This window comes from Toxorhynchites rutilus, chromosome 2 (genome assembly GCF_029784135.1).
Source record: "Toxorhynchites rutilus septentrionalis strain SRP chromosome 2, ASM2978413v1, whole genome shotgun sequence".
NCBI classification, from domain to species: Eukaryota; Metazoa; Arthropoda; class Insecta; order Diptera; family Culicidae; genus Toxorhynchites; species Toxorhynchites rutilus.
The window spans coordinates 209,144,455-209,170,400 of NC_073745.1; the positions used below are offsets into that span (position 1 = coordinate 209,144,455).

Consider the following 25,946-nt stretch of genomic DNA (forward strand, 5'->3'; position numbering starts at 1 on the left):
ACACGATTTACTACAGTACTGAATCGATTTAAATTATACGATTATACGACACACAAACTGCATCAGCGTAATATACGCATATGATGCGGATTAATTATATTTTACGACAATGTACATTTTTGTGTGCTCCCGTGGCCGAGTGGTTAGCGTCATAACTAACATGCCGGGTGTTCGGGTTCGATTCCCGTTCTGGTCGGGGGAATTTTTCGTCAAAGAAATTTCCTCCGACTTGCACTGTGATCACGCGTATTCTAGAGCTTGCCATTCAGAATGCATTCAAGGCGTGCTATTTGGCATAGAAATCTCATCTACTACTAATAAGTACTAATAAAAAATGACGCAAGTAATACTACGCTGAGACGGCGAAGTTCCTTTAGGAACGTTAGTGTCATTGAAGAAGAAGAAGAAGACAATGTACATCATAAAATTGATGTTTATTATACCGAATTGTGACTTAATTTGATAACGGTGAATAAAATCGAGTTTTTACATTTTATGCGATTTCAAATATACACGATACATACTTTGATTGATATTATATGCGATTATGATTTATTCGGATTTTCTTGTGCAAAATTATACGATTCAATGTTTGCTGAGTATATCCCGGTTTGTTTAAATTTGTACATTGGAAGTTTTCAAAAGTTAAGCGAGATATATTCAAAAAAAATTTCTACATTACACCAATACTATAACCATTCCTATTTTGTCACACCTGAATGTTATGAGACATTGCACATTAATTTTTGATGCCTTCACGCATTTCTTTTCATAACTTTTTAGTCATCGTTCGGTCGTGTTGGTTCCTCGGAAAGTCGGAAAGTACATAAAAATAGTTGTACAGAAACCAGGAAAAATCGTTACTCGCCAATTCTACAATTCGCGATCGCGCGCGGGATTCGTTAGTACGACGCGAGAGTCGGGAGGAAATTCTATTCAATTTAAACCAGATCACATACAGAGCAAGTCAAGATGGTGGACAAAATCGAGATGAGTTTGGACGATATCATCAAATCGCAAAAACCTCTACGAGGTGGTGGCCGCGGAGGAGTTGCCAAATCGGGCGGCAGTGGCGGTGCCCCACGAAATCGCAGCCGAAATGGCGCTAGCGGAGGCTTTAGACAAAATCGTGGCCCTCCAATGGGCGGTGGCGGCGGTGGTGGTGTCTTGAAAGGACGCAACCGAGGCGGAATCCAGCGATCAAAATACGCACGGGTAAGCGTTTGATAAAGGACATTCAAATCTAAACGGACCCGGGAAGTAGTGTGGAGTGAATATCTATGATTCGTCTAGTGCAAATCCCGTGATTCCTGGGCATTATCCAATGTGATGAATAGCGGAAAACGGCCGAAGACGGACAGTTTTGGGAAGTAACAAAATGGCGGACATTTTTCTTACCCCTGGCGTTCTTCAAACGCGCGGGTTTTATTGGAAGATGAGTAGTGTGAAGGACAATCGAAAATAGTGAATGTGTGTACGTTTGAACGTCGTTTCCGAAGCACCTATACAGCGATATAACGGTTTGTTTTGTTTTCCGATCTGCACGCAGCCAAGTGGGGCTTCAATGTATTTCTTTACATGAACGTGATCAAATGTAGTGAAAATTGAAATGTTTCCTTTTGTTTGTGAAAGAGTATTTACCTTAACACCTGAATATTTCTCATCACTTCTTTACCTCGATTTCCAATCTACGTCTGTAAATTTTTGTTTTTGCCAAATGCATAACTTCGAAATGGCAAGATATTTTCTGAGGAGAACTCGAGAAGGATTTGGATCGAGGATTTGGTTATCTCCAGTGGAAGCACACAGAAAAAATTTCCACCTTTTTAGAAGAACCTCTTAATTTGCTCTTGGAGTGTCTGTCCACCGTTGGTGCCCGGAACAAAACGGATTCACAGAGTCAGTGTATGGCAGGAGAGATTCGAGCGATTTAGAGCTGTTTCCTTTCCCGTCAGTTCTCTGCCGATGGGGAGCGGAGGGAGAATGTGAATTGAAGGCTGTTGCTGCGGTGGAACCTTGCGAAGCACACAGCAATAACCTAAATATCACAAATTACCATACCAAACCAACCACATTCACAGGGTGACGTTAACAGCGCTTGGAAACATGATATGTACGAAGGAGCCCGAAAAAGCCGTCTGCTGGCTGCGGCTGGAATCGGTGGCAGCGGTCTCGGCGGAATTGGCAGCACCAAGCTGATGGTATCGAATCTGGATTTTGGTGTTTCCGAATCGGACATCAACGAGCTGTTTGCGGACTTCGGACCGCTGAAGAGTGCCTCGGTGCACTATGATCGTTCAGGGAGATCACTAGGTGAGTGATTTCAAGCATAAGTTGAAATGGGAGGTAAATGATTGGGATTTGTAATAATATTAATTGTTGTTCGTAGGCACTGCCGATGTGGTTTTCGAGCGTCGGGCTGATGCAATCAAAGCCATGAAGCAGTATAATGGAGTACCCCTGGATGGGCGACCAATGAGTATACAACTGGCCACTTCGGAGATTCCCGCTCCACGGGTTCCCCGTGCTAGCAGCAGTATTCCAGCCCGATCTCCCCGTAGACCCCAGCAGGGTGGTGGTGGACCAAGAGGTGAGTTACATATAAACTCAAACTAATGTGAAAGACATTGCAGTGGGGAACTGTAACTTGTTCGTGCCAGTGGTTTCTTAATATTCTTTCTCGACCAAAAATTCTTTAACACTAAATAGTATTTGGTCTTCTACATTCGTCAATTTTGATTAGCTACCTTGTAATCATTCTCAATCATAGATAGAATTCCATTTTATTCTTTGTTTTTAAGAGACTTTAAACTTTGCAGTGCATTCGTCTCTAATAGATACAGGGAAAACATTCTCTTAAAAATTCTTGAAAATCAGGGAAATCAAACAGTGTTAAGGAAAATAAAAAAATACGAACAGTGTCAGGGAAAATCAGGTTCACCAATCTGGAGAAACCGAATTTTCGACAGTTAGAATTTTTATAAATGGTAGTAAGGTACACCGGGGCAAGTTGAAATTCGGGGTAGGTTAAAACGGAAATCATAACTATTGATATTAAGTATAGATTGACGTGATTAAAATATATATAGTAAACATTATCTTTCAACCCACCTTATGAGGGCCATTACCAGAATATTGGAATGCCTTAAGGAGGTATTCTAGTGTAGAGACGCGAATTTCGGACGTTTTTTTGAGCTCTGTAAAAGTAAAACAAAGAATATTTTTAGTATCCATTATATCATTTTTTGTTCATCTATCTTTTAACCATAGAACAAAAACTGAACGGAAAAAAATGTTCATAACTAGAATAGATAACAGCTGATTAAGTGAGAAGGTTAAAAAAATGTTGTGCCATGGCGTACACGATTGCTGCCCTTCTGCTTATCTAAAACAAAAAAAAAACGAACAGATTCTGAATCAGTAAAGATGCCGCTATTGCATGAACCTCGGGGAAGTCAAAAACATCTTTTTTGACAAAATGGCGGCCGTTTGAAAAACAAAATGCGGTTTAAAACGCTTTTTTCTTACATTTCCGAATTTTCAAAAACAGTAAGGCTTAAAAAAATTGCACCCGTGCCCGAGTGGTTAGCGTCTCACATTATCATGCCGGGTGTTCGGGTTCGATTCCCGTTCTGGCCGGAGGATCTTTCGTCAAAATAATTTCCTTCGACTTGCACTGTGCTCACGCGTATTAATGAGCTTACCCCTTGGAATACATTCAAAGCGTGTTATTTGGCTTAAGAAATCTCAACTAAGTATTGATAAATGACGCTAGTTAATGCATACGTTGAGACGGCAAAAGTTCCACAGGGAACGTCAACGCCATTCAAGAAGAAGAAGAAGGCTTAAAAATATATTTTAGAGATTCATGCGATAGCGAGATGCCTGCAGAATGTATCCATATAAATTCGACATTTTATGGTTCAGTAGAACTTGAGATATCATGTACGCCAGTTTCAAAAAACTGGTTTCGAGAAAAACGCGTTTGAAGTTCATTGTTATGGCCATACCAGGTTAGATACCGTATAACTAAAATAGCTCTAACTCGGTATATAATAGGATTTTCGATATTTCCTTTCTTGGGTATATTCTTGAATGCCTAAACTACAGAAATATGAAGGAAAAAATAGATTTTTTTTTCAAATTTCTAGACTAGAAAACTGCCTTAACGCAATCCGCGCCTTTGTTTACTTTTCCTTGTTCCGTGAAATGAAAACAAACATTTTTGCGCGCTGACACAATCGGTCCGAAAACACTGATTTTTCCAAAAATATCGCCAGAATTGCAGTCAAATAGAGATAATCAAGTTGTTGTTTGTTTTCAGATTTAAAAAAAAACAACATCAAGCTTAATTGTCCCATGCTGATATTCTATGCATATCTGTCCCGTCGTCAATTTTTGACGTAGAACTACGTCTTTCGTTAAGGGTGTCAAATCAGAAAACAGGTCACGTTTTTATGAAATAAAGTTAACGTTAATAACTATTTTTGCCGCGAACGGATTTTGGCGATTTACATACTAAACGAATCGGAAATTCCGTAAGATTTGTTTAATATGCCATACGTTAGAATCCCCTGGTTAGTAAATGGTTAAAATTCATGAAAACTTTAAGTGTTTCTAGTTTCCCATACATTTGTTCTGTCCATTTGAGTGCTTTCCCGAACAGAGATATCAATAACGAGCAACTTATCGACGACCAACGGAGGGGAAATCGTAGGATTTAAAGTCTCCGTGAACAATGGAAATGACGAAGAATGAAGGGGAATACTTGCCTAGAGTATAAACAGTGGATCTTGCTGAGGCAAACTTTCATTCGGCATCGGACTGTTGAGCAATCCAGTTCACTTTGCTTTCGCTGCGCTTCGATCTAAGATTGGACCCCACCAGTGGTAATCCAACTTGGAAATCGTCGTTTGAATTTTCTATTTGTTTTCCGCGTTATTCGTATCGTGTGTTCTTCTTTCCGCGTCATAAATTGGACGCTTCGCGTAGTGTGCGATGAGCAAGAAGAAGAGGAAGGCAGGCTCGAGCCCTGCAAAAAACGAACGCATTGTCAGGGGCAATAAAATTTCGAGGTAAGCGTCATCTAATGATGCACGCGGTGTTGGTGCAGTGAAAAGCGCTCGCACTGAACCGAGCCTTCGCGAATGTGACACCGCACCGAACAACAGTGAAGTTGGCGATTTCGGCGCGTCGGTCGAAAATGTAAACGCCCAGACAGCAACCAAAATCAAGCCCCCCCCCGCTGGTGGTGAAGGCGGTCGCTCTTGACAAACTCATCAGCGAATTCGCATCGATGGGTGTTTCAGCAGAGTACAAGCTGTGTGGCATAATTCAGTCTTTTTCCAAGCAACAATGTTAACTACATTGTTTATTTTCCGTCTTCATAAGGGCTTCGTTGGTGCTTTTGAGAATGCATCAATGCATTAAACTGACGTTATGGCGAAGCAGACGTTAAGGTTGTGCACCAAAAAATTATTTGGGAATACCAAGCATCTTGAATGTCTTACTGGAATGTTATAAGTTATTTGGGTTCGCGTGCCAGTCGCAAAACTGCCTTCAACTAGGATTGCATTTGCGCGAATATTGATCAAAATGAAGCATTGCTACTGTTTTCGAGGTTGTTATTAACAAAAAGAGTTTATTTCTCTTGTTTAGTCATCAAGAAAGTAAATGTTCTGGAATTTTGTATGTGATTAGGTTTTGCTTGCCAGTAGCAAAACTTCCTCCACTGAGGGTGACTGCTGCGCTTCTCTCGAGCATGAGAAAGTAATGCAACTCTTTTCGAGGCCAGTGATATTAACAGAAGCGTTTCTTTTGAGAATAGCGCAAAATGATGAGAAATGTTTTTATTGCTAGTAGTTTCAAGCCACCAGTGTATGGCTCTGTATGCATGCAATGGTGAACGCTTGTTTGGCACTTGGTTTACGCTTAGTTTGTACGAACGATATCTAGAGGTGCGATTCCTCTGAGGCAATACTAAATAACATGTAGCATGATATTTGATACTTGCAAGTGTTGTCATTGTTGTTGTTTACATGCGGTGCCAAAGATATATTGATGTAGTTATAAGATGTAGAATAATGGTGCTGGTGCAACATGTATATAATCGACTTTAGCCGAGTCTATGTCAATTTCGAAAAAGGCCACCGGAATAGCCTTCGAGGTAAATTTTCAATGCATTGACATGAAATAAATTGCGACATACGATTGTTTTGCGAGGGCAAGAATGAATCATCAATCAATTATCGTCAACTGATTCTACAATGAAAAAATCATTTCAGAGATTATTCTACTATAGAATAATATCCGAAGGTATAAACAAGCGACTTATATAAAATAATAGCGTAGTTCTACGTCAACAATGCGGTCGTATCTTGGACACAACCTCCTATAATTTTTTTGTAGATCGACAATAAATGAATCGGTTCAAGTACAAGAATTTTACTTCACGCCTCAGCAGGGCTAAAGCACTCATTTATGAGTTGGAAGATCGAACTAATTCTCAAACAAATAAAAAAAAAGTTTAACAGTTTAACACCTTGTTAGCGAATGCCTAGTAACAATTTTATATTCTGCAAAGGTGTTGCAGATCACTCCCTTCTTCATAAAACGATGTTTTTATGCATTATCTTTCGGAAAAACACAAAAAAAACTTATTGTTTGTTCCCAGTATTTCAATAAAGAACATCAAGTTCAATTGTCCCATGTTGATATTCTAGGCAAACAGTTTTAAACTTATAATCAAGCTTGACTGATTTAAGTGAGGGGAACTTTGCACATTTCATTAGACAATAGTTTACTGCTCATGAAAACCCCGGTGTATTGCTAAACTGAAATGTTTAAAGCTTCTGGTAGACAAATATGCTAGAAAACTTTGACTGCGTTTTTCTCAGATGCTGATTTTGAAACATGGAACAACTATGCGTAGAACGGCAGTATAGCTCTGGTGAAGGTGGAAGCTAGCCATTGTAGTAGTATAGGTAAACCCACGTGTAAAAACGGGGTAATAGTGTTTGTGAGAGAAAAGCAAAGCACACGTAAATAGATCAATTCACGTATCAGACTGTGTGGCGCTTCATCGACACGAGTCTTTGAATACATTTGAAAAAAAAAATAAAAATTCAATACTAAAGTAAAATCAGGTGTATGACACGATTATCGCTATCTCACTCTACCTACCGTCACCGCCTATCTCACTATCCCTCTGCTGTAAAAGTTCATCATCGACATCACGATATGACAGATGGTGGTAAATTGGTAATTCGCGATGACGTCGACGTCTGGTGGCGACTTCAAGTTAGAGCCATAATTTGGGTCCCAAAATCGTTAGTGTAATCTCTACCAGATTAGAAGACACGGAGCCGGTTTTCAAATTTTTAAATTTGAATGAAAATTTTCACATTATGTTATTTAATTATTAGAAACACGTATTTCTGATTTTCATTCATCCATATGGTCATACAATTCCAACATTGTTGCTGATTTTTTTCTCTATAATATAAAGTTGTCTTCATAAACAATTTTCGTATGAGACTTTTTCCCCACCTGCAAACAAAAATGTTTTTAATTTAAACAGAATACTAATTTGCTATGAAAAAGCTAATTTTCATTCATAATTTTAATTTTGAAAACGTTCACTCCGACTGAAAATCAGCTGTTCTTTGACGCTCCCCTAAACAAGTAAACGAAGCTCACTGCCGTCAACGCGGATCGCTGTTTTGAAGAAAACAAATACTTCTGACGTGTGAGATGTTGGCACCAAAAACATGGCGGGTGCCATACGGCTGAGTAAAATGTATGAACGATGTGTTCCGATGAACAATTGCAAATATAAATGAGGGGCATAGAATGAAAGGGGTGTAAGTGATTTGATCGTTTTCTCTACATCGACTCTCTCTTTGGGTCATAACTTAGCTACAAATACATTCCAAGCTGTATTTGACAATGTGGAAGATAGGTCAGATCCTCATCTATCAGATTCTATAGCAAACTTAAATTGGAACGTTTTTGCAGTTGAGTTATTTACTAAAAAAAAATGTTGATGAAGAGAAATCGATCAAGTCAATTACACCCCTTGCATTCTGAGCCCCTCAAATATATATGAGGGGCTTAGAATGAAAGGGTACACCTCTTGATTTGATTTGATCGATTTGTCTACATCGACTCTCTCTTTGGGTCATAACTTAGCTACAAATACATTACCAGCTGTATTTACCAATGTGGAAAATAGGTCGGAACCCAATGAGGTACATATCGAGGTGAAGCAGTAGGCGGAGTATACTTGTATTCGCATGCAAAATTTCGTGTCGTAATTATTTACGTTCTCTATGAAATGTATATGAAAGAAACAAAATAATGGTCAAAATACTTACGGTTTCATGATGATTTGAGCTCAATTTCTCATGAAATCTTGCAACGGTTTGTTTTTTAACAGATGGCAATTCTATTGTTTCTTATTTCCATTTTTATTATTATTATCATTATTATTTATATGGTAAAAAGGTCCAGAGAGCAGTTGTATTCTTAGTCCTCGGAACCATTAACATTTTCGGTGAAATGCTGCTTCATTGAACACTATTTTCCCACATCACACACACTGACACTGAGAGCCATAATAATATCAATATAGTATGGTAAAACTAATGAAAGTTCGTTCGTTTCTATGGCCGTGGGGGAGTGAAAATGTTTTGCTGAAATATCACTTTTATTCGCATTTTTCAACGTAATTTCACAAGTATCCACTGCATGCTGTCACATTATATTCATAATCAGCGGGAACTTCAATGAAACGTATGTTTTTCATTGATAAAACACATACTGAAAATATCATTATGGATTTGTGTAGGCAATCGAATATAAACACAACGACTGACGTCACTATTTGAGAAATAGTTATGGCAGCGCATGCTATGTCGCTCGAAAAACCACCATCTTCATTACCTTTTTTCCAGTACATTGGTCGGAACCTCATCTATCGGATTCTATAGCAAACTTAAATTGGAAAGTTTTTGCAGTTGAGTTATTAACTAAATAAAAAGTTGATGAAGAGAAATCGATCAAGTCACTTACGCCCCTTGCATTCTGAGCCCCTCATATAGAAGGTGCATTTGTATATGAAGTAAAATTCAGATTATACGCGAGCGTAACATGAGCCAATTTATAACACATGCGAATTGGGTTCTTTTGGTATTAACAAGTTCTTCCGCATAGTAACTCGATGTTGATAATTCCTTATTATTTTCCTTCGTCGATCGTATTGTTTTCACATATTCACGTTGGAGAGCCTTAACCAGTCATCCCAAAAGTACTGCATTTTTATAACAGTCGGTATGAAATTGAATCGACAGTCTCTGTGAGCGCGCTACACTCGTATACAAGCGACAGAGCATGAATGCATAAAGTAATACTATACAGCAACAGTCGGTGTTTCGTCGAATTCATCTAATTTGTCGTGCCCGAGCGTAGTGAGCCGGGGAGACTGTTCGTTTCCGATTTTTTCGTGTCTGCTATTCCGTTCGCTCTGTCGCCGTAACAGTCGCTGACGAAGCGATGATTCTCATCGGTTTACCCGGGTTACTGTCACACGTGACTGTCGCCAGAAAAATGTCATGACATTTTTCTGGCGATCGTAATGTTAGCCTGTATCTTATGCGTTTGTGCTTCTTCACCAGTACGCTTCGAGATGTGTATCGGACATATGGCTGTGATCACTAGTTGCGTGCACACATAGGAAGCCGAGTTAATTTCATATCGACTGTAATAAGAATGCTTTACTGTTGGGATGCCTGAATCCAGATACACAAATGATCAACAATTCATTTGAGAAAAACACGCACAGCTTAATAATTCTAGGCGAGAGTTTCTTCGATAATATATTGGTGACGTCGGAAATACTCAGTGTTGGGAGTGTTTAGATTTATCCTCCAAGTTGGAAACTAATGCAGCGCGAACTCGATTATATACAGTCTCCGATTTCTTTTCACTGTATATAATCGAATCCTGTATATAATCGAGTCAAAAAAATGTTTTTTTAATTTGTTTTTCATGCATATAATTTTTGATTATTGAATGTAAAAGAAGAATTTAATATATTTTCCCAGAATCTCTCAGGAGGTGATAGATGATCATATTTCATGGAAAAAACCCTCCTACGCATATGTTCGAATTTTAACAATGACAGAGTTATAGAACTAAACTGGCTCTACACTAAAAAGTACGCTACGTGAGCCAATTATGTTGCTTTCATTTGAAAGATATATTTTTTTAAATCTTTAAAACATTTTCTTGCTAGTTGTACGTTTTTCTCATAATCCAGTGGACCGATATGGCTGATTTTTTTAGCATGTAAAAATGTTATTATCTGAATTGTTACGTAGCGGTTCTTGAAAAGTATGAAAATTGCCAAAATGTCGGCCATTTGAATAAAAAAAAAATCAACAAAAATTGTAAGGCCGTGGTTATCAGAGAAGTTATCAATGATGATAATCGATCAAAGCAGATAGGTCCTTTTCGTAGGTCACACAAGAATTCATTTTTGCATGCTGAAAAAAAACTTCTGCTAAATTGGTCCACTAGATTCTGAGATAAACGCACCACCAGCTGAAAAAAATGCGCTTAAAGATTCGTACAGCCATGTTACTCTTGAGATGACCCCATAGTTTTTACTGCAGATTTTCAACGAAATGAAATATCGAAGAATCCTTCCGGTACAACATTGCATAAAAACCATTTTTTCGATTTACCAGAGTTGATTCCCCCATTAAACAGATTCCCAAAAAAATCGCAAATGAAACAAGTATAACGAAAATTTTCGCACGTAGAATCATGGAAATAAATTTGTACATAAAAAAGGCAATGTTTTTTTTATTAACTTCACACTTTCGAAAATAGCTGAATGTTCAAATCAAAATATCTCTATATGTGGAAAATTCTTCAGATCATGATATAATTATAGTTTTGAATGTCAATGAATCATATATTTCAAAGCAAGAATCAACCAGGCAAACCTAATTCACCAGGTAAAAGTATACCGTCGTATTCTGAAATACAATCGAGTTAGAATTACCCGAACGGATCGCAATTTTGCATTCTGTAATCCGTTCGATGACTCAAGTTCAATCGAGCTATGCATCCTAGCCACACTCTACCGTATCAAACATGTGTTCTATGTAACAGAGTAATAAAATCTTGCATGAACAAAATATATATTAATGTTCTGCAGTTCTGTAGTTCCGTGAAAAGCATTAAATACATTTGCAAGTCCGTGAATGAGGGCAGTAATGTGGCTATATTTCAAATTCAGTATATCGATATGAATATGAAACACACTTGCAATACACTTGTTTGTCATATAACAACGAATATATTCGCTAAAAATTATCTAAATGGCAGCATAACGTTAACCGGGTCAGCTAGTAATAATGATAATAATACTAAAATGTTACTTTACATTTTTGTTGATAATATTAATATTACGCGCTAAACATATTTTATTCATAAATAAAATAAAATCTCCTTCATGTCCAAACCTACATTGCTAAGTGCGCAACACTTCCCCCAGCCGCATTCTAATCTGGCCCTACAGTTGCATTCGCGTAACTTTCATTCACACGACTTCCACCCACGACACTTCTCCACGCACCTCTTTCAACAGATTCTCTTCTGTTGCTCACACTACTTCCCCCGAAAACTTCTCTACATGGAATAGCCGCGTCATCGACAAATTAAATTTTCCCATATCGGGATATGCTGCAGAATTCGCCAGTTATTAATTGTTATTAATTCTTCGCTAATCTCTTTAGTTTGCGAAAATGAAATGAAATAAAATGACGTTGTACTGGAAAAATATATACTAAGACACCCGACATCAACAGCACGAGGGAAAAAAATCATCAACGACGGTAGCAACGTATAACTATTGCATTCAGAATCTACAAAAATATCACTAATGAGCAAGCGGGTCTGTCGCAGACGAAAGACCAAAATACTCTCACATGGGAATGTATTCGTGTACAGTACCGACAGTAACAATAAATGTCGCATAACATTTCCACTGTGTGACTGTAGTTAAAAATTCAATCGCGTGACTGTCACGGGACAATGGTGGCGACATTCATGAGATTACTGTCGTGATGCAGTACATTTGGTACCCCTGGCCTTAACCCTTCTCTTCTTTGGCCGAGACCAAGATGCTGAACTATAGGTGTTTCGTTCTTGACACTTTCAGGACATGACGTGAGACGAGTAGCGAGACGTAACTTTCAGAATTATTTACTTTTTGTTTGGGTGTGCGGTTATGATTTCAATGTCAACTCGCTAAGGAAAATCATTGAAGGAAAAAATAAGCAAATATATATATTCGTGGAATATAGTGCACAACCTCCTTTTGCTCTAGCCAATTACCGTTACAAGCTCTTTCCGGATCTCCTTCCAGGTATATGCACAGCATTCTCCTCCTTCCTGAGCGAAATCAGTGGAGCCACAATCAGCGTTATTGTTTGTCACCATCGCCGTAAGCTGATAGTACTATTTTCCCCGCCGATGGGAGCCAAACAGAAGTACATTTTACAATAAACAATAAAGCGCGAGCAGCTATTTTGCCAACGAATGCATTTGTCACCAAAAGATACGACTTGTTTTGTAAACAAATTTGTTTTTTCACGAGCAATGGCCGAACAGCAATTTTGACATTGCGGTCCACCTATAATACAACGCCTTGGCCGAGACATTTTGATTGAATGTAATACTTTTCTGTTTTTGAAAGCATAGGCAGCCGTGGCAGTGTTCCGAACTCTGCAATACAATTTTCTTACCCAATGTTAAAGTTGCTAAAACTTACATTATAGAACCATTAAACGTAAAAATAATAATTGTATTGATATCAACACAAGCCTATTCTATTGATTTTCATGACACGAAACGCTATGACTCAGGAATAACATTTTATTGAGTGGTTTTTATAGCTGTTTCGATGATGTTGTCTGGCATCAGTGTCGAAAAAACAACGATGCTTTCACCAAACAAACAAAATCATTGCCGAAGATTGAAAAATGAAAATTTAACTTTCAGAACACTAGCTCGAGTTTTCCGACGTTTTTCACTATACATTGCGACAACAGATGAAAATTTAATATCTTGTGAGTAATCGATTAGAGTTTGGTTGATATTACTTGATGGGTAGTGTGCAAAGACGATCATTTTCTTCACACTGTTTCGCAAAGTTATTGATTTTCGGGCGAGGAGTGAGGGAGGGAAATGAGCGCCATTGTGGCAGCCATTTGTGGCTAGATTCCACCTTCACCTTAACTCACCCCATGTTTTTTTCAATCCTGGGGTAAGTTGAAGTCATTAAAAATCGACTATATTTTTTAAACATTGCTGCAGATGCTGGACGTGATTTGTCGGTGATTACTGTATGAATGAATGATGATAAATAAAAAAATAATCATTCATATTTCATTTCTCAGTATGTTCTACATAATTTATGGATACACAGACATGATACAAGTAAAATTTGTCAATTTAGCAACTAGAGGTCGTTCAAATATTACGTAACGCATTTTTTTACTATTATAGACTTTCTCTTCTCTACATAACATGTAACGAATGCCCATTTGCGTTAGAATATTTAGATTTAGTTGTTTATTGTTTATAATGTGTATAATGATGTTCATAATTCAAGAACATCATGCACAAATATTCCACCCGTTATCGCAGTATTCATTGCTTTCGTTTCGTTTCTTTTCATGCACGGGAAAAAATAATTCCTCCTAAAACATTGCTTTGTAGAGTATTTTTTCACCGACTAGACTACTAGAAATTTAGTTCCTATTGCAAAAATTACATGAACTCAGCGGCTATGAATTCATGCACATTTTGCAAGTCTGATTAAATAATCCATAGCTATTTCCCGTGAAAAGAAAACACTCTCTGAATAGAGAGAAGCTTTCTATGATTTTTTTTCCTCCGTGCATGTTGCCAATTGAAGTCTGGGGAAATTGACCAAATAAATAAATACCCAAAAATTAGTTGTAGATGCAGTTTCAGGGAAGTTCACACCTATTCTTGGCATTTTGATGTGGGTAACTAAACATCTCCGCCACACTATTAAATTTTAGTACTTGTTCAAAATGCTGATAATAGCCTTCTTTTGGTGTCGATGAACGGCACCAACGTGAATTGGTCATTTTACGCGAGCTGCAACTGGACTTTCAATATGTAGAAGAACAACTCTTGAATTCGGATAACTTTGGATCGCATATTTTAAACCGTGTAGAACTCTAAAGTGGATACGACTTCCATCGCAGGATACACAAAAGATTATTCGAGTGGTAAGATAAAGGATATATACTGAGTAGCTACAATGTCTCGGACATAATAACTATAGTAAAAAGGATGAGGCGGCACCATCTACGTTAGCAAATCAATCGTTTTATTTTATTATAAACTAGCTGACCCGGCAAGCTTTGTCCCGCCCAAAATTTATTTTGACGTAGGACTACGTCTTTCATTTCTATACTGGGGTGGGTTTCGAAAACGAAAGCATTACGCCGGAGAACGAGATTTTGAGCGTTAATAGCTCCTAAACAACTGAACGAAATGGTATGATAAACACTTCATTCGAAAGATAAAATGTCTACGCAATATTTTCTTGTTACTTTTCGTTCCAAAAACTTGTTTTAATAGCCCAAAAATTGCTTTCGAAACAGGCTATTGAAATCACATTAATCGGTATATAAGCGAGTGCCGCTCGGAAATCCACTCAGTTGTGATTGCGCAACGATTGAGGTACGATCGCTGGAATGGATGAATGTTTCCCTTACACAGCCCTCAAAATCATGAAGCCTGGGGAAATCGGCATTGCAAAATGCATGCAAACTGCGGGTACTTCTGTACTCGCTTGCGTTTCTGCAAATCGAAATGTTTCCCTAGCACAGACTTCAAAATCATGGAGCCTGGGAAAATCGGCATCGAAAAATAGATGCAAACTGCGGTTAATTTTGTACTCGCTTGCGTTTCTGCAAATCGAAATGTTTCCCTAACACAAATTTCAAAACTATGGAACGTGAGGAAATCGGCATTGCAAAATAGATGCAAACTGTGGGTATTTTGTACTCGCTTGCGTTTCTGAAAATCGGAATGTTTCCCTAACACGGATTTCAAAAACATAGAGCCTGAGGAAATTGGCATTGCAAAATAGATGCAAACTACGGGTACTTTTGTACCACTTGCATTTTTGCAAACCGGAATGTGTTTTTTCAATGCAGATTTCGAAACCAAGAAGTTGGGAAAAGCGGCATTGCAGATACATTCAAGTTGGTAATACTTTTATACCCCCAAGCATTTTCACACTCCAGAATTCGTTTTGCTATTACGATCTACAAAAGCGGGTACAGATGCAACGCTATGACTCGATTATTCAAGACTGCATTGGAAGATATCCCTTCATGTCATCAGCTCACTGAACTTCTGCGCATACCCTTTGATGATTAGGCAAAATGTTGATAACTATTTGCTGCGATAACTACTACCATAATGCATGAATTTACTTGAATTGGGATTTGTTTGCAATTGAATTCGTAAATAGTTTCATTCATTCACTAGTTTAATCAATACGCCCATACCTCGCTATACGGCCGCTCTTTATACGGCATTTCGCTATAACGGCCCTCTTCAATTAAGACACGCTTTCGACTTGCGGCATAGAATGATTCGCTATAACGGCAAATAAAACTTTTTTCGATGTCGATATACAGAACCACTATGTAGGTTTGGCATGCAATTGGTGTATACATATTTTATGTAACAGTTTAACAGTTTTTTAATTCTTGTTTATGGATTAATGTTGGATTTCGGAGTCTGTTATAATTTCTTGTACAAATATGTGTACTTGTAATGTATGTATTTTTGATTTTAAAAAAATAAAAAAATGCATGTTGAATGATAAACCATGTTACATTTTAATTAAAATTGGAACCGATCCGATTGAATTTGTATGAATTCGTATTGGAATAATTGATTCAGCGAAAAGCCGTGCTTTGCGGCCAAATTTTGTGGAACCAATCTAGGCCGTAAATCGAGGTGTGGGTGTACACACAAAAGATAGCTCTGCGCAGCGACTATATTGTACCCAGTGAGGAACATCCGAAGTGAGATTATTGCTAATTGAAGAAATACAATTGATTACTAAGCCAACGGCAGTCCTACGTCAACCTTGCGGTTATATCATAGGTATAACCCATCCATAGTTTTTCGTTATTACATTCACGCTTTCTTACTAAGCGCACGAAAATATGATAGAATGAAGACAACCCGGAAGATGCAAATGATAAATGAACTTCATGGCAATCTGATGTTGCTGTTCATTCCACTGGGGTTCATTGATAGTGTTGTTCCATATTTATCGACTCTCGCTTGAGAATGCTAGGGTAACAATACAAGGAAGGCTGAAATTCGCCGAATTTGAATGTGAACGTGAATATTTTCAGCACTGGTTGGAGCACAGCACTCCCAAACGGGCATTGCATATGCGATAACTGGAAATACTATTTGTTTGTATACTGCAAGTTTATTCGTTAGAGATAATCGAGAGTATCTATTGATCAGGAGATACAATGACCTGATTAAAATGTTGCATCTTGTGTCTGTTTTGACAATGTGTGCTCTGAAGGTAAGCTTTCGATCGAAAGTTAGACCCAGATACACTACTTCTGAAGACCATTCAATACTATTGTCATTAAGATTGACTGTCATTTTTGAGGAGGAACAAGCTTTGGAGTATTCATGTGGGGAAACAATACGACTTGTGTCTTTGCTGCATTCATGCATATTTTCCAATTATTGAAATATCCAGACAAAGCGTCTAATCCTCTGTGAAGTTTAGATCTTAGTTCTGTGATACTTCTGCCCTTGTAAATGATTGCAGTGTCATCTGCAAATAGGGACAGTTTCCCATCAGATAGGAGTTCGGGAATATCTGAAGTGTAGATATTGAAACGAATTGGTCCCAAGATGGATCCTTGAGGAACACCTGCATTCACAATGAATTTCTCTGATGAAATATTGTTTATAGAAACATTGAAAGCTTTATCAGAAAGATAATTTTTGATAATTTTTATCAAGTATGTAGGAAAACCAAAGTTCTGAAGCTTGTAAATGAGACCATTATGCCAAACATTATCAAATGCTTTTTCAACATCAAGAAGTGCCATGGCAGATGATTTTGAAACTGACTTGTTTCGTCTGATTATGTTGTATACTCTACGAAGCTGGTGAATGGTAGAGTAGCCTTTTCGGAATCCAAACTGCACATCCAAAAATATATTGTGCTCATCTGCAAAAGCAAGAATGCGCGTTAATATATTTTTTTCGAATACTTTCGAAAATGCTGGGAGAAGGCTAATTGGTCGATAGCTCTTTGAAGAAGAAGTATCTTTCCCGGGTTTAAGTATCGGAATCACTTTTGCCAACTTCCAACTCGATGTGAAGTAGCCAAGTGATAGACATCTGTTGAAGACAGAAGTCACAATTTCATATGAGTTGTTACTAAGATGTTTCAACTCAATGTTAAATATACTATCGAAGCCGGGGGCCTTCATATTCTTCAACGAGCGTATAACCGAGATAACCTCTTCAGTCGAGTTGATTTCATTCTCTTGCTGAATAGAATGGATATTGGAATGGCATTAGCCTTTTCGGCAGGTGTTATCAATCGTTCTGAATTATCAGGTTGAAGAAGAGAAAGAATAGGATTAGACTTGGTCTTGAGAATTTCAGCGAGCCTCCAAAATGGCTTGGAGTTTTTAAAGTTGAAGTTTACTAATTTCTTTTGCGAATTTTTTGTTACGGAGATCAATCATTCTGGCCTGTATAACTTTGGTTAACGGATTATACTGTCGTTTCCTCTCTCGAATACCAGTACGTTGGTACTGCCTTCGATAGAGGTTCAGAAGCCTAATCAAATGTTTAGTAATGCAATCAATTTGAACAGAGTTACTTTCCTGAATCGTTTCTGGGATGTGGTTTTGGCGAGCCTGAATGACTGCAGTTTGAATAGAGCTGACTGTTGCTTCGAATCTTCGGGAGATTCAAGAGGCTGATCGAGATCAATGTTATTGCCAATAAGCTGCTGGAATTCCACCCAATTCGCGCGATGATAGTCCCGCCTACACTGTGGCCTCCTAACTACGACATCCACTCCTAATTCAACCATCACTGGGATCCATCATTCGACTGCCTTCGTATTAGCTTGATGATATCGTTTTTTTTAAGAAACAACGCCGAGCCATCTCTGATCGACGTCTGTTTGGGATAGTAGACCGCAATCACGATAATAGGCCCAATCGATGTTGTGATTTCCGCCCCTATAGCTTCGATGATGTTGAGTTTCAGGCGCGGCAAAAGTCGATATCTGATGTTATTTCTGAATGCTAAGGCAACTCCTCCTCCACCAGAACCAGTGCGGTCCATTCTCAATAGACGATAATTCGGGACTCGAATATTAATATTCGGTTTAAGATGCGTCTCAGTAACGATAGCTACGTCGATGCTGTTTATCACCAAGAAGTCAGTGAACTCGATGAGCTTACTCTTGAGAGAGCAGGCATTCTAATTAATTAGCCTTAGAGATGACCGATCCATGGTTGTAAAAAAATGTAGCATGACTTGCGCTTGTTCCTGTTGGTTGCGACAACTTCTAGTCTGTCGATCTAGTTCATGAAACAGGGTTGCAAGTTCTTGCATGCTATAAAGATCCTCAGTAGAAAAGGAATGAGGTGAAGGTTTTGGTGTAGGTGGTAAACCAATAACTGCAACCTTACTATAGCTCGGTTGCTCCTTTTTTGGCTTTTCGCTAGAAGAGGCCGTTTGGGGGTGACCTGAAGGGAGTGGAAGAGGAGGAAGAACAGGAATCGTACGAGAAAACATTGGAGGGAACTCTTTGTCAGTAAGTTCTGGAACCTTCTTCCTATTCTGTGTTTTATCAGTAGCTTGCTTCCGGATACGTTTAAAATCCGCACGTTTTGTACAACTACGGCTGGTGGCTTGGTGGCTTTCGCCACAGTTAACACATCTGCGAGGTTCTTTTTCTGGAAGGTTGCAAGTGCTTGTGAGGTGGTCAGCAGCACACTTGCCACAACGAGTTTTCATGTGATAGTTTCTTGTTCCGTGTCCGAAACCAAGGCAATTCGAACATTGCGTTACATGCCGATGTTGAGGTTTGTATTGGTCCCATTTTACCGAGATGTTGAAGATCTCACTGATTTCTCTCAGGCGAGTTATGTTGGCTGAACCTTTCTTGAAGTGGATCAGGTACATGTCTCATTGGAATACCCATTGTCTGGTGTTTTATGCCGAGTCATCCGATATATAGCCAACGGATGAATATTGTATGATTGTTCCAGATCCTTTTTAATATCCTCCAACTCAATAGCAGGAAGACCTCGCAACACCACCTTAATGGTTTTTCAGACGGTGTATCGTGAGTGTAAAACTCATGCTTTTTTGATTCCTATTATTTTATATTGTTCCAAAGTGGGAGTAGTGATTTTAATCCCAATGCTTTTTTGTCATTGCAATAGTGCACAGGAAACAACACGATTTCAACTATCTACCTATATTTTACAGCCTCGATCGAGGCTCAACGATTTCTATTTCAACGAAAAACGAATGATTTTACAGAGACACTCGCTGACGCAAGCAAAAGTTTCCAATTTGATTCTATCACCATCTAACGTCATCCCGAGAGGCAAAAGAGAAAATGCAAACTTTTCTGAGAATAGATGAGCGAAATCGAGACAGTATTTTTCCGTTTAATTCGAGAATGATCTTTGCGAAGAAATGTTTTTGGTGAATGTTTTCTGTCTCAAATAAAATGAGGCATAAACGGAGAATAGAAGGGTGAGTTTTATCTGTGGATGAGTGTTGAACGAATTTCGATGCGATTTTGCCCATACCTGGATACACTTCTTCGAAGTATATATGTATAGAGTGTATAGAATAAATTCAGGCATGTGTAATGGCGGGTTTACATTAAGGAGATCTATAGCTATAGATGGATTTATTCACGTGGAAATCGGTGTAAACGGGTACGAATAAATATGATACACTTATTCGAGGTATATATAACTTGAATAAATTCAGCATATGTAAACGCTTGTGAATTTCTCACTGGTTAGAAATCACTAAAGTTGGATGCAATTCTACTTCAGGTGAATAAATTCACTGAAAATATGAATATATTCATTATAAAAGTTCACGCTAGTGTAAACGGTTGATGCGATTTCTATAAATCTTATCATATTTCTTCACATGAATATCTCACTAGTCTAAACCCACCCTAAAGGCTGGTGAATTTCTCACTGGTTAGAAATCACTAAAGTTGGACGCAGTTCTACTTCAGGTGCATAAATTCACCGAAAATTTGAATATATTCATTATATAAGTTCGCGCTAGTGTAAACGGTTGATGCGATTTCTATAAATCTCATTATATTTATTCACACGATTATATCACTAGTCTAAACCCACCCTTACGATTCCACTTGTTTCTCGGTATAGAAAGCACATGCACAGGAATTCACAGAACGAATGTGTGAGAAAATGGGTATGTTACCAATTTTTGTTAATTTATACCGTTCATGAATTGAGGAATCGTAATGCATAACATGTCAAACAATTCTCAGAGAATTTCAATTGGTATGTAAAATAGTTAGGGACTGTCCACATACCACGTGGACAGAAAAAAATACGATTTTAGACTCCTCCCTCTCATGCTTCGGCTAAGATTTATAAGCGAGGACACGGAACTTTGAAGGTTGAAGTGCATCCTAATAAAGTGAATCAACATTCAGAATCATTTGCTGCCATTTTTGCACCAAATCCTTTGCAATGATCGGGTATTCCAACAGAATAACTCAAACAACAGAATAAGGGGAAAACCGCTTGACCACGATATCAATTATTGAGCGAGGTATCCAGATTCTGGACTACTCAACTCATTTAGAATTAATGTTTTAATGTTCAACTAGTCAGATGAACACAAATTGATGTTTAATTTGTAAAGAGCTAGGTACTCACCGTATTTAAATGGAAAAAAATGCTTCATATTTTTCCCCTGCGTCAAATTCAGTATTTATCACAATGTGACCCTGGAAAGTTTGTTTTAGGATATCACATTGTCAGAACAATTGATGAAAATTAACAATATTTTCAACGAAAATCCTTTATTTTTTTTCAGGCAATCAACCTAATCGCCGCGGGGGTGGCGGCGGCGGCAGCGGTGGAGGTGGTCCACGACGCCAGCAGCGCGAAACGAAGACAGCGGAAGAGCTGGACGCCGAACTTGATGCATACACTAAGGATATGAAGTAATCCTTAGTAAATGAACTGAGAACAAAAAGTTGCAGCGTGACCTTTGGAATAAATACTAGCATTAGTAAGAATAATATGTTAAGAAAGGGACCTTCTTCAGTTTGTGAAGAGCATTACAACAGCAGAGCGTAACAAGCAACAACAACAGGCAGCCCTACAAATGCGCTTGTGACGAATGTATATAAAATCCAAGCCGAAAGCCTACCAAATTAGATCTTCGTCATTGAGGGCAAGTGAGTGAAGTGTGAGAGGAAAACAATCATCAATAGTCAACGAAATATGAAATCTTGGAAGGCAGACGAATCGGAATGCTGTTACTTATTGATATGCAAAGAAGGAAACATAGTTTTTCTTCACCCTCGAAGGATTAGATAAGCGGCGAATCATTTCTACTGGAACTATCAATGTAGACTAATTCGTCACAATGTAATTCACATAGTAAATTATCACACACTCATTGAACGCAGAAAGGTTCGCCAAAATAATCTTACATGAAGAATATTTGTTTTAAGATTTACTGATTTGTGCAGACTCGAAATCAATTCCCCGACTAAATAAAGTTCCACAGTGTAGTTTCAACTTTACACGAACGACGATAGCATTTCATTTTGACAACAATACGTGTGACAAATTTGGACGGCATCAGAAACGGAATAGTAGAAATCGAAGTCAATCTGTGGAAGTGGTGGTGGAAGTCATTCCTCCGCCCAACAATTAGTTTGTAGTAAAACTAAGGATGAAAAAGTAATAAATATAAACACAACACTGTATGTGAAACATTATTTTATTATTCGAAATATAGTCCGTGTCAGATTTTTAAAACGATGGTTAAGAATTCATTCAATTCTAGGTAATGTGTGTTTAGCAGAGTCATTAAAGTACATGATACATGATGAGATTTCTAAATTTTCTCACTTCCCTCTGAAATCTTCCTTCCAAGAGTTTAACGAATAATTATTTACACTTCAAAAATTCAATTTTTGGTGGAATGGTTAGTCTCGCTAGAATAGAATCCTTTTATTAACTTTTCTGTATCGAGCATATATTCTATGTAAGCGTTAACTTTTGTAACTTGAACGAAAATTTTGTCTGATTTTGATTTTATATTATGACTAGCTGACCCGGCAAACTTCGTCCCGCCCAAAATTTGTTTTATGTTATCAATACCTTCAAACATCAACGTTTTCTTACTATGAGCAAGTTCATGGGTTCAATCGCAGAACTGATCATTGATTGATCTTCTAATCGACCCCGTTGAATTTACCTTTTACTATAAAATTCCTAGTATTTCTACCGAAACTCATCATTATAATATCATATTATTTTCAGATACAATTCTCGTTCAAGATTTTTCAACCACTTGCAAATAATATGTTTCTCCGTTGCATGAAGTAAATGTTTTATACAGAAAAAAATTATAGAGTAAAGACAGCCCTAAGTCGGACAATTCCTTCCTCGAGTTCTGCTCTTATCAACACATTCGGCAATATTTTTTCATTGGTATAGATAGAAGAAGATATAGGAGTGCGTTTCTGTCGGGTTACACAACCGTGTGACATCGATGCAAATTCGACCCTGACTATTTATCCAATTTCTACACATTTCTACACACATACTCGTTGCTATGGATACGGTAATAAATAAAAAATTTCATTCCATCTTCGTCACTTAGAGAGTAACTACGTTTTATTATTCTGCTCCGTTTTCCATTATCCTGCGATAGGTTATGGGCCCAGCAGCGGAGTAAAAGTGATTTTATTAAACGGTTAATTATCGCGAAAAGTGATGGAAGGAAATCGATTTTCGCTGCAAAAGCTGAATAACAGTAACTATCCAACCTGGCACTTCAAGATCGAGTTGCTGCTCGTGCGGGAGGATCTTTGGTACTACGTGGAGCCGGGAGTGAAACCGGAAACGGTGACACAAGCAACGTGGGATGCAGGTGACGCCAAGGCAAGGGCCACCATCGGACTACTAGTCGAAGATAACCAACACGGTCTGATTCGCGGATCGACGACGGCCAAAGCCGTCTGGACGGCGCTTCAAAACCACCACCAGAAAACCAGTTTAACGTCGAAGGTGTCGCTCCTAAAATGTATTTGCGACAAACGTTTCGTCGACGGCGAAGATATGGCGGAGTTTTTGTTCGAGATGAAGGAGTTATTCTCCCGTCTGGCCAATGCTGGCCAGGAACTGGCAGAAAACCTTACGGTTGCGATGATCCTAAGGAGTCTCCCTAGCTCATTCGACACTTTAACCACAGCCCTCGAAAGTCGTTCCGACGACGAACTAACATTGGAGTTGGTCAAGCGGAAGCTGTTCGACGAAGCGGCGAAACGGCAAGGTTCGAGTTCGGCATTGAAAGTCATTCACGACGGTAAGAAGAAAAAACAAATCGTTTGTCACTACTGCAAGAAGCCGGGACACAAGCAGAACAAATGCCGGAAGTTGGTTCGTGACTCGGAGAAGGGGTCCAAAAGTGCTGAGAAACCCTCCAACAAGAAGGAATCCGTGTCCTTTGCCCTAGCTGCAGGAGGAGCAATAGAAAGCAGTAGAACCAAACCATGGATTGTAGATTCCGGCGCAACGCGACATACCGTCGCTGATCGAAAGTTATTCCGAGAGCTGCGTGAAAGTGAAGTTAAATTTGTTAACCTGGCAGACGGCAAGCAAGCGGTCGTACGTGGTGAAGGTTCCTGTGTCATCGAGTGCGCAGATGAACAAGGTTTTCGTCGGGAAGTTACATTAAGTTTTGCCTTATACACTCCTAGTCTATCTATGAACCTGTTGTCCGTACCGGCACTCGTCGCTGGTTGTCGTATTCTACATAGAGAGGTTGTCGTCGCCGTGGCACAACTTAAGGAAGGCCTGTACCAAATCAAGCAACCGGAAGATACTGTAATGGTGGCGGGCGGTCACCACAATAAAGATTGCAAGCACGTCTGGCATCGGAGATTCGGTCATCGGGACCCGAAGGCTATCGAACGTTTACAGCAAGCTGATCTGGCGGATGGTTTAACGATTTACGAATGCGCTGTTGACGAAAACTGTGCATGCTGTTTGAAAGGCAAAACTCCTCGCACTCCTTTTCCGAGCGAATCCAAATCCAGATCAAAGGCGCCCATGGATCTGGTGCATACGGACGTTTGCGGTCCGGTGGAGGTGCCATCGATCAGTGGTTATCGATATTTTAAGACCATGATTGATGACCACAGTCGCTATTGTGTACTCTACCTATTGAGGGAGAAGTCGGAGGTCGCAGTCAAAATTGAAGAGTACGTTGCGTTTGCCAAAACTTTTTTCGGGCGGACGCCCAAGGCCATACGCTCGGATCAAGGCGGTGAGTACAGCGGAATGCAGTTGCGGTCTTTCTACAAGCGCGAAGGGATCTCAGTCCAGTACACCGCCGGCTACAGTCCGCAACAGAACGGGATTGCGGAGCGGAAGAACCGCTCGCTTATCGAAATGGTACGGTGCATGCTATTCGATGCACAACTGGATCAGCGATACTGGGCGGAGGCGATCAACACGGCCGTGTATCTTCAAAACGTGTTGCCTACGAAACCAGTCGACGTTACACCATACGAGCTTTGGAACGGTGTTAAACCCAAGGTCGACCACCTGCGAATCTTCGGTTGCACAGCGTGGGTCCACATTCCGAAGGCAAAGAGAAAGAAGCTGGATGTCACCGCACAGAAATTGATTTTTGTTGGCTATTCAAACGAACACAAAGCCTATCGTTTCCTCGACACAGCCACACGGAAAATCCATGTGAGCCGCGACGTCAAGTTCATCGAGAGCAGCACGGACACCATTTCAACGGTTGAGCCGACACGAAGCAATCAAGCTGAGGAGGTGGAGTTTAATTTTCTGTCACGAAAAATTCCGATCGAACCCGAAGCACAACCGGAGACTGCAGAAAACGCTGAACAGGAAAGCGAGGTTGGGAGCCATTCGGATGATGATTTTTACGGTTTCAGCGATGAAGATACTCTACTTGGAGAGGAAATCAACATCGAGGAATCGAAACCAAAGCGATCTCTACGACTTATGAAAAGTTTCCCGCCCCAACGATTCGACGATGTCACCAACGTAACGAAGCACGTAAACGAAGAACCCCAAAACTATTCCGAAGCGATCAACAGTCACTTCTTGGGGATTCACGTGACGAGAGACGGTGACCATTACACTCTCGATCAAACAAGTTACATCGAAAAGATGGTTCGACGATTCGGACACGATGAAGCCAAGCCGTCGAAAGTGCCGATTGACCCCGGATACCTCAAACAAAAGGAGGAGTGTGCATTGCCTACAAACACGTCATTCCGTAGCCTGGTAGGCTGTTTGCTTTACGTTTCGGTCAACACCCGACCGGACATTTGCGTATCTGTCTCACTGCTGGGCAGAAAAGTTACAAACCCTACAAACCGCGACTGGACCGAAGCCAAGAGAGTCCTTCGATATCTGAAGACTACAAAGAACCATCGTCTGCGCCTGGGATCCAGATGCGGCGAGATGGAGTGCTTCGTGGACGCTGATTGGGCCGGTGACGAAGGAGACAGAAAATCGCATTCC

The 25,946-nt window shown here is 39.3% G+C and overlaps 1 protein-coding gene across 1 annotated transcript; it reads left to right on the forward strand.

Moving 5' to 3' along the window:
• The first annotated feature begins 757 nt into the window (after nt 1-757).
• Nucleotides 758-22,141, forward strand: LOC129768994 (THO complex subunit 4). Its single transcript, XM_055770969.1, has 4 exons — nt 758-1,215; nt 2,082-2,313; nt 2,390-2,590; nt 21,238-22,141. Exons 1-4 carry the CDS (start codon nt 973-975, stop codon nt 21,369-21,371), a joined length of 810 nt encoding a protein of 269 aa, XP_055626944.1. The 5' UTR covers nt 758-972; the 3' UTR covers nt 21,372-22,141.
• Nucleotides 22,142-25,946: the final 3,805 nt, after the last annotated feature.